This window comes from Tachysurus fulvidraco, chromosome 4 (genome assembly GCF_022655615.1).
Source record: "Tachysurus fulvidraco isolate hzauxx_2018 chromosome 4, HZAU_PFXX_2.0, whole genome shotgun sequence".
NCBI classification, from domain to species: domain Eukaryota; kingdom Metazoa; phylum Chordata; class Actinopteri; order Siluriformes; family Bagridae; genus Tachysurus; species Tachysurus fulvidraco.
The window spans coordinates 22,989,177-22,998,698 of record NC_062521.1 but is presented as its reverse complement, the minus strand read 5'-3'; the positions used below and the strand labels follow the sequence as shown (position 1 = coordinate 22,998,698).

Below are 9,522 nucleotides of genomic sequence, written 5' to 3'. Positions count from 1 at the left end.
GTCTGTTAACTCTTAACAATTTTTAAAATATGCTTATAGTTACTGTTGCCTGTGCTGTGGTCAAGTATTAAAGTGATCACTCCCTAGCGAAAGCATATGTTATTGCAATGAATGTGGCATTGGTGCAGTCCCTCCAGTCTATATTCTACTTCATTTATGTCTCGTTCCTGACATTCTGTATTGATCTCTGGTGTATTGGGCAGCTTTCCGCCCACTTGGTTTATAGACGTTGTCAGGTATGGTTACTACAGTCTGCATAGTCTGTCGTGTAAATGAGCCTTGTGGAACTTGGCTTTTGTGTCAGGTTCATTCTTTAGAACTGCTGAATATGAACCCTCGACAGGAAGATACAAAGTCAGCATAATGCCAGCATGCAGAACTGATCATGTCTACCAATGCCTTTAGGATGTAAACTGCATCAAACTTCCTTTAGGTTGGGAAGAAGCATTTTAGGGCTTCTGATCTACACTGAGGGGAGGCGCCTAGATAACACCTTTCAAACTAAACAATAGTTTACAAATAATGGTCCACTAAGCAATGGCACACCTGAAGTGTGTGGGCAATGGGGCTGTCTATTTTTTTTTAATCTCAGCTTCATAGCCTTGTTGATTTATAGACCCTGTCAAAGGATTCCAATTTACTTGTGTGTTTCCGTGCACAGTGAGCTCAGACAAGTGCTTCATAGACCAAAGCAGGTCAAACAGTTCATCGGCATGAGATGTAAATACACTTACTCATTCACTCCCATATACCCAACATGTTGTGGATATTAGCACCAGTTGGACAATGTTATAATGCAGTGGTGCACCAGATAAGTTGTTAAGACATACATTTAGATGAGTTATATCGCCCCTGATTATGGTAGCCCAGATTTTGGAGAGATCACACAGATGGACTTCCTTGCTGGTGCCTAATAAACTCGTTGCCTCTTATAGTTCTCTGTAGAGCTGGACATGCCTCTGGAACTGGATGATTTGGCCCACATCTGGCCTTTTCACTTGTATACTCTTTCACTTCCATGGTTTCCAGCACCAGTAGCCACAGGCTCCCGAGATATCTAACAAGATGTTTCCTACAGCTGTCTTTTTCTGGTCTGAACACCCTGGCTGCTTCTTCCATGAACAGAACTGATCACAGATGGATGGCGATATTTGTTTGTGTCTGTATTTTTGGTCCATCAAACAATATTACTATTGCACTATAGAACACTGTCAACTAGTAGTCCAAATAACACTTCATAATGCAAGAGTCCCAAACACAATCATGTGTAAGTGGAAATTGCTATGAGCATGGTGTTCACTATTGCTGGACCTGTGCATTATTGAATTCCTCAAAATGTTCTTAACATCAATTCTTACCTATTGTTTACCTGCAGCTGCCACAGAAACATTCCACAGTACAGTAGATTATATGTCTAAGACCCTAGGCTTAGTACTGCCTTTCTCGATATGGTGAGGGTCATCGTACAATAGGAGTGATATTTGGGGTCTCCCTCTTTTGTTCCTTTTAGATCCTCCATAGGAGCCTTTGTGCTAGTAGTAACTTTGGTGAACAGCTTTTATGGAGTTGTGTAATGGAGCTCAGGTGATATGATTGTTTTGGATGCACTGGTGGCCAGAGTGTGAGTGAGTTTGTGTCTGAATTCAGGTATTTTGCACAAGATGGTATCACCATATGTGTGACTCAATCTATTTATCCTTCAATGAATGTGAGAGGGCCTTGTGTTATTTGGAAAGGACATCGGCCATCCAATTCTCAGACCTGCTGTTGCTATGGGAGCATGTGATGTCGACAGGTAACTTTTTTCTTTCCTTCTTGGTTTAATGAATGAAAACCTACCATTTCACACGTCTGGCTTGAACCAACAGAGAAAATGTTCACTTTTTGAGTAAATATCATTATTGAATAGAATGTTTATTGCACTAAATATAAACATATCAAATGAATAAAAAAAAAAATACAGGATCCATTTCTCATGTGATGTTCATTTGAGATTTAAATGTGTAAATGTACAAAGTTGGTCATTTGGAAAAAAAAAAAAAAAGTACTATTTACAATTTATCATGAATATTGCATCAAAACCGTAACTAGCAATGTATATGGACTTCATTTATACTCTTAGCATACTTTAATAGTATACTGTATATACACAGTAAATCTATATATAAAAACACAAAATTAGATTAACTCTTTCATGTGCACTTAATGCAGTTGCTGCCAGAATTACTTTGGTAATATTGCATTTCATAATAAAAATCAAAGGTTATAAAGCAAAAGGTAATATCCGATGTGTGGTGTTGAATGTTTTGAAAGGTGCTGGTACTTTATTCATTGTGTTTATTGATTATGTTTGTTCAGTGTGTGTTTAGTTTAGTGTTCCTCGCTTCTTTTGCTCTAGCTCGTGCAATCTCTCCTCTCTGCCCTGTGCATGCTGAGCTCCCACTCTCTGAGCCGTCTCTGTCGCAGCGTGGTCAATCTGTGCATATTTAGTGCTGGATGCTCCTGTATCCACACAAAGAAAGATGTTCTTAATCACTTTTAACCAACTTTCAAACAGCAGGTAAAAAGATTACATTGAATGTCTTGTCATTATTGAGAAAGTGTTGACTGAAGAAACTCATTTCACAAGTAATGGTGCTAAAATCCTGTACAGAAGTGGACCACAGCAAGAATTAAAGGTTTAGAATAATAGAAGTGCTGTTATGTGGTTCTTCTAATTCTGTAAAAGTACAGATATATCAGGGTCATATCTTTACTGGAAGAATGGATAGAAGGCGGGTGATTTAATGCACACAAGAAAACCAGCACCAGAATGTACTGAGGGATTCAAAAACTTATTACAGATAAAGATTCTTTTGAAGAATTAGTCCCAAGATCCTGTGATACTAAAGAAAATCATTTTTCTCATTAGTCATACTTGAAAAATGGAAATGGCTAGATATTTCAGACATGTTTCGTCCTTTAATTTAAAGCCCAGAAAATAATATATTTTTGGAATAATTCTGTATTTAATATATTCCGGTATGTTCCGAGACCAAATATACTGTACTGTAATAGCTGACTTTTAATTTCTCTATATTTTAAAATGTAAGCAGCGATATTAAATTATTCAGCTAAATTATTCACATACTTTGAAGTTACTGTTCCAGCCTTAATATGATAGGCAGATATGTAGCACCTTGCATAAGTATTCACCCTCTTGAGCTTACACTTTTTTTTTTTTTGTTGTGCTGGAAGTACAGTATGACTTCATGGGGATTTTTCCTATCTGATTCCCAAAGTGTTTCATATGTATAGATATAACACCTTTTCTTTTTTGTATTGTAATGCAAAGGTTATTAAATTAAATAGTAAACAATTGTTAGTTGCATAAGTATTCACCCCCTGGGTCATTACTTGGTAGAACCAAAGCTGCTAATATAGCTACAAGCCTTCTGGAGTCTCTATTCCTACATCTGAATCTGAATATTTCTGCAAAGCACTGCATAAACTCAACATCAGGAAAAGTTATCCTGTACTAACTGGTGGATGTTGTATGTTCAGCAGGTTGGAGAGATCAGATGATGAACCTTGGGAAACATTTCAACAAAAGACGATATGTATCTCTATATTTAGGTTAGTTATTAAAAAACCTACACCAAAACATTACTGCGTAGAAATGGAAAGATCAGTTTTTGAAAAATCTGTGCAGAATTGTAAAGATTAAGTACAACGCTTTAACATACTCATGACATGACATTGCTATTATATCACCATAATGATCAAATAAAAGACAGGGTTGTTCACCTCTGACTGTGTGGCCAGTTTCCTGTACATCCTGCAGGTCCAGCTCCATGTAGTGTAGTTGTCGTTTGGACATAGGACTAACTGGGATGTTGACATAATTCACGGATTCCCCCTGAAGCCGCTCTGTTGCTGTAAACCCTGATTCACCCGATAGAGCTAATGATCTCCCTGACACAAAATATACAACACTTCTAGTGAACACATACGATATACAGCAATACATCACAAATACGTCTAATACATATCGTACCATAAACAGTGGAATGCAATAAAATCTAAAACACCCTCATAAACACTTCTACACTCTCCACGTCTACTTTATTAGAAACGTCCATGCAAGACATCATGCAGATACAGGTCGAGAGGTTAAGTTAATGTTCACATCAGACATCAAAAAAATGCACAAATGTGAGCTCTGTGACCTTGATTGTGGAATGTTTGTTGATATCAGATGGACTGGTTTGAGTATTTTAGAAACCGTTAACCCTTCTGGGAATTTTACACACTACAGTCTCTAACGTTTGGTGTGAAACAGTTCTGTGGGTGGCCATGACTTGTTGATGAGAGTGAGCAGAGAAAACTGGCCAGGCTGGAAGGATATGGTAAGTTATATAAGCACTCCTTACAATTCTGGTGAGCAGAAGAACATCTCGGCATGCACAAAACATTGAACATCAGTAAATGGGCTACAACAGTTTGGGTTAGCCTAATGTGAACATTTATTTGAACTCAACCTGTATCTGTATAATTTTTTGCTTTGCACTGCTGCCACATGACTGGCTGATTAGATATCTGCCTAAATGTGCAGGTCTACAGATATTCCTGTGAGTAATGTGATTTTGTTTTTGTCTCAGATTCATTCATTCATTCATTTTCTACCGCTTTATCCGAACTACTCGGGTCACGGGGAGCCTGTGCCTATCTCAGGCGTCATCGGGCATCGAGGCAGGATACACCCTGGACGGAGTGCCAACCCATCGCAGGGCACACACACACTCTCATTCACTCACACACTCAGGACAATTTTTCCAGAGATGCCAATTAACCTACCATGCATGTCTTTGGACCGGGGGAGGAAACCGGAGTACCCGGAGGAAACCCCCGAGGCACGGGGAGAACATGCAAACTCCACACACACAAGGCGGAGGCGGGAATCGAACCCCGACCCTGGAGGTGTGAGGCGAACGTGCTACCCACTAAGCCACCGTGCCCCTGTCTCAGATTCTTCTTTCCTTATTTTCAGCCAAGTTAGTCTCTATTTTCATAACTTCAATTCTGTTCAACTAGCTGCTGTTAGTGTTGCCAATAGGATTTAAACTTCATTTTCACTTAAAGAGAGCGATGCAGAAGTGCTTTAATCTGTTTCTTACCTCAATTGTACACTCAAACAGATCAGCTTCCAAAGCTTCAAATTACAGGCTAATACCTCAGGCAATATTGTTATCCCCTAGATCTTACTAAGATAACTTACTAAGTAAGAATCTTCTTCTTCATCTGAACTTTCTCTAGATGTCCAAACAGCCGAGTCACTGGGCATTTATTGCTAATATTTGCACCAAAGTTTTGAGCACACGTAAGAGCTTCTGGGATCTGACCAGAATACTAGAAGATTGTATATTTACATCTCGCTTGAGCACTTATTATAATCGACTCTCTCAAGCTCGCACTCCAGTTAATAATCTGTTGAAGCTGACCTTTTTTTATTAACAAACAGAAGTTTTCAAACTACTAAGCAAATCTTGAGACTTACCAGACAAGGAAGAGTGTCTGAAAAGCCTCAGAGAGCTCATGGGAGATGTAGGCAATGCTGATGAACGTCCTGATGAGAGGAAATCACAGGGCTGTCATTTCAGTCATATTTACATCAGCAGACACTACAAACTCTGTGGAATTACAAACTCACCCTCAGGCTCCCAAAAGCACTTCTGTGGTGTTTGGCCACTTGCACTTGTCAGCTCATGTCTGCTTAACTCCTCAGCCTGTGAAGATAAATCACATGCTCAAAAAATGGTAAAGTCTCTAACACCAATGCTCCTGCCTTACATTATGACCCATGTCCCTTTCAAGCCTCTCAAGGATCTACCTGACCCTCAATCACAACAAAGATATCAATAGGCATTTTCATTTTTGGACACATCAGATTATTTACGTTTTGTTAACACGTTTTTTTAAGAATATTTGGACGTTGGATGCTGGAGAACAGCTCAGAAGGTTGTATGTTCAAATCCCACCTTTGCCATTCTGTTACCCCTGCGCCCCTGAGCAAGACCATTAACACTCAGTTTCTCTGCTAGATTAAATAGCATGTACTGTATGTATATGGCTCTAGATAAGGGTGTCTACCAAATGTAAATGTATGCAAGGCTGGTGATTATTGCTTTTTAGACTATAGATTCATGCAAATCTTGAAATATCTTGATGCAGCTACCTAGCTGTCTTTGCATGTGCATGTGTGGACTATTGTTGAGAACTTCCTCAACTCTAATAGTTTACTGTCTAGGTATTAAGAGATATCAGATTGATACATAGTGCGTTAATCCTACTCTAATACATAGCTTAACCCTAGTGTTTCTTCAAGCTCTTACTTTAACCCTAGCATTGACTTGACTTATTTTTCTTGTCAGTTCATTCAATGGTCTCAGCCTTCATCTTAAAAAAGTGAATACTAGAATAATCAAACTATTCTTTTTACCTCAGTGGAGGAGTCCAGACTCGCACCCTGTGGAGCTGCAGATACAGATGCACTGTTCTTTTCCGGCCTTGTTTTTTCTAAAAGAGTAATGTAGACAGTTATACTTAATAACAGCCTAAAGATAGCAAAGACATAACAATTTCCACACGTTAGCCTTACCTAATCCTGGAGGGACATGAGAGGAACGTGTGTGTATGGAAGGCATTACCATCTGCAGAGAGAAACATCACAGGATTTGAAATGTCTCTAAGTAGAGCACATCTCTGAGCACATATGCAGTCGTGTATGGGAGCAAGAAAACTAATTAAATGTGAAGATATGTGTAGATACAGTAATTAGAACACTGCAATGTTAAATGATTGATTCTGTTTGGCCAGAGGTTTTTGATTCATTTTTTTTACATTACATATTTATCTTTTTGCTCTCGTCCCATTTTTTACTATCTTTTCTGTATTAAAAGTTCATTTACAGGGACTTGTATGGGGGACACTAAACTAAGACTAGTAAAAAACAGATTTTATAAAAACCAATAATAATTGCTCAAGTTTACCATGAGGGGGTGTATATTTAACCTTTACAGACATTTTATTTAAAGGAAAATGTCTTCAGGACTGAGAAGATTGTAAAAAGTCAATTTTTTGTCTGAACCAAAAAATACAATATAATGTAAGTTATCACAGCAACCTGTTTGCATATATTTTCTATTATCTTTAATGTAACTACAAATAACTGATAGTTGAAGTATGATGTGTTCATTAAACTAATGAACACATCATACTTCAACTATCAGCTATTTATATGAAATAATCACTGGAAAGAAAATTCTGGTATAAAATGAATACGATGTGAGGATCTAGAGTTATAGGATATAATCAACAGTAGCAGTAAATGTAATACTTTTACTGTAACACTTTTGCGTCGTTCATTATTTTCCGATAAGAGCACACCTTGTGTTTTATTCCTTATGAACTGGAATTAGAGAAGTAATATATTTTGCAAAAACATAGTTTAATGTCTAAATGTACTGTAGTTACTTAGCATAATGACCTGAAAGGCAACGTATATGACTTGCTATGTTGTGTAGTTAGCTACACTAATCAGTTGTTTGTTATGGGAAGTGTCTCCATTCTGGCAAAATGATTTTCTGTCCTAACAGTGACTAGAGGTATAAAAGAGTCCATATTAATATCTGCTGTAATCGGTTCATCGGCTATAGCAGCACTGATATTTTTGTGCTGTCACATAACACAACTGCTTACATGCAAACTTATGTAACAGGTCACATGCCGGAACAAATGAAAACCCAGACCGGAAAAAAATTCAAACAACTAAAGCCAAATGTCATTAAGATCCACAATCTTATCTCGATTAAGCAAGATAAGGCTTGAAGGGTATCAAGAGGTGAAAAATCAATGGTTCACTATCTTTTTTGCAAATACAGGGTGTCCAGTCTTATCTACAGTGGCTCACTGAACAAATAAAAAGTATTCATTTAAAAAAGAGATTTCGCATGGAGAGTCAAGTTAATAATCCATGAAGTTAATAAATCAAGCTAATAAACCATAAAATACCAACAGTCAATTAAGTGTTAGCAGATCCAGGTTTTTCCAACATAATGTCTATATTTTACTTTAATGTCTGTGAGTTGAGGGGTTTGGAATTTTGCATTCATTATTTGTATTCATTATTATTAATCTTACATCAGCAAATTAATTAAATTATAAATGTAATTGACATAAACAGTCTGTGCTTTGTCTGTTAGGTTCTGACTCATGTTTATAAATATGATTCATTATAAATATTTGACACACAATACCATTTCAGGAATTTGATGAAAGAAGTACTTAAAGACAATGAACTGTTAAACATGTCAAGACCTGGCAACCGTGATCAATAGTTTTTTCATTTTCATGATATTATGATGACTTTAAGTTAAACTTGTATTTAATGTACAAACAGAATGTCAGAGAGGATAGAGAAAAGATAGGAAAAAAAACAATACCTTCAGTCCTCCACATACAAGACAGAAAATGTGCCCCTGCATGGTCATGGCTCCAGAGGGTAGTACACTGTCACTGTTCCCACTCAGCCTCAGGGATGCAGTCATTGTGGGAGAAGCAGGGCTTCCCAGTGGCTCTAATGGGTCACACTGGGGACTCTGGGTCAAGGAGGTGGAGGGGTGGGGCTGGACAAGTCTGCGAGGGGTGTCGTAGTGCTGCAGGAGATGCACAGGCACATTGTACTCCAACTCCTGTGCTTCAGATACACCACTGATATGGCAAACACATAGTCTGTGTCCTGGTGGCAAGGGAGTGGGGCTTGCTAATATGCTGGATTTATGGAACTGTGGAGGAAATCTGAGGTTTGTATTAGAAGTGGAAATTAGAGTGTTGGGGTTTATAGTCAGGTGTGTGCTGGAATTTGTGTTGGGTGTGAGGCTCAGCACTGAGCCGAACTCCTCAGTCTCTCCCTGTGCGGTATCTAAGCTGCTTGTGTAGGAGGAGAAGCTTCCGGAGTAGGACGAGTGGCTTCCTGTGGCAATGCCGCTGTCAGTCGAGCTCTGCCGCCCAGCCTCCTGAAGTCCTCTGGGGCAGGCTGGTTTAGTTTGTGGGCAGAGAAGTCCTTCATGATGCTCCTTGCTGGATGGCCTCGACCCCGTCATTCCTAACACAGAGGGCTCTGTAGGAGTGGGGTATCGAACAGGGTCAGCCCATGTTGCTAGGCGACTGCTCAAGCTGGTGTCTGAGTGGCTGGTCTCGGAGGAGGAGCTTGAGATGCTGCGGGCATCTCCAGTAGAGCTGGAGTGGGAGGCTGACCATTTAGAAGAGAGAAGAAATAATAGATTACTTAAAAAGCACAGTCCCATCTGCATGTACACATCAGTTGGCAAAACATTTATTCGGAAACTGATCTGGCAACCCTGATCTGGCAACCAATATTCTCTGCTCAACATCTTCAATGTACAGATTTTTTACATTTTTCCCACTTGTAATGGTAATGAAGTGGAGTGTTTAATAAGGTGCTGCATAGTTTAGATCTTTTTG

At 38.8% G+C, this 9,522-nt stretch overlaps 1 protein-coding gene across 1 annotated transcript in view; it reads right to left on the bottom strand.

The window, feature by feature from the left end:
* Positions 1–1,805: 1,805 nt before the first annotated feature.
* Positions 1,806–9,522, bottom strand: part of dok7b (docking protein 7b) — a 36,389-nt gene continuing 28,672 nt past the window's right edge. The window contains exons 7-13 of the mRNA XM_027146045.2: positions 8,481–9,289; positions 6,638–6,689; positions 6,479–6,555; positions 5,690–5,765; positions 5,537–5,605; positions 3,787–3,954; positions 1,806–2,502 (exon numbers count right to left, since the gene is read on the bottom strand). Of these exons, the coding sequence (XP_027001846.2) occupies positions 2,366–2,502; positions 3,787–3,954; positions 5,537–5,605; positions 5,690–5,765; positions 6,479–6,555; positions 6,638–6,689; positions 8,481–9,289 (1,388 nt within the window). The 3' untranslated portion in view covers positions 1,806–2,365. The remainder of the gene's footprint in view (positions 2,503–3,786; positions 3,955–5,536; positions 5,606–5,689; positions 5,766–6,478; positions 6,556–6,637; positions 6,690–8,480; positions 9,290–9,522) is intronic.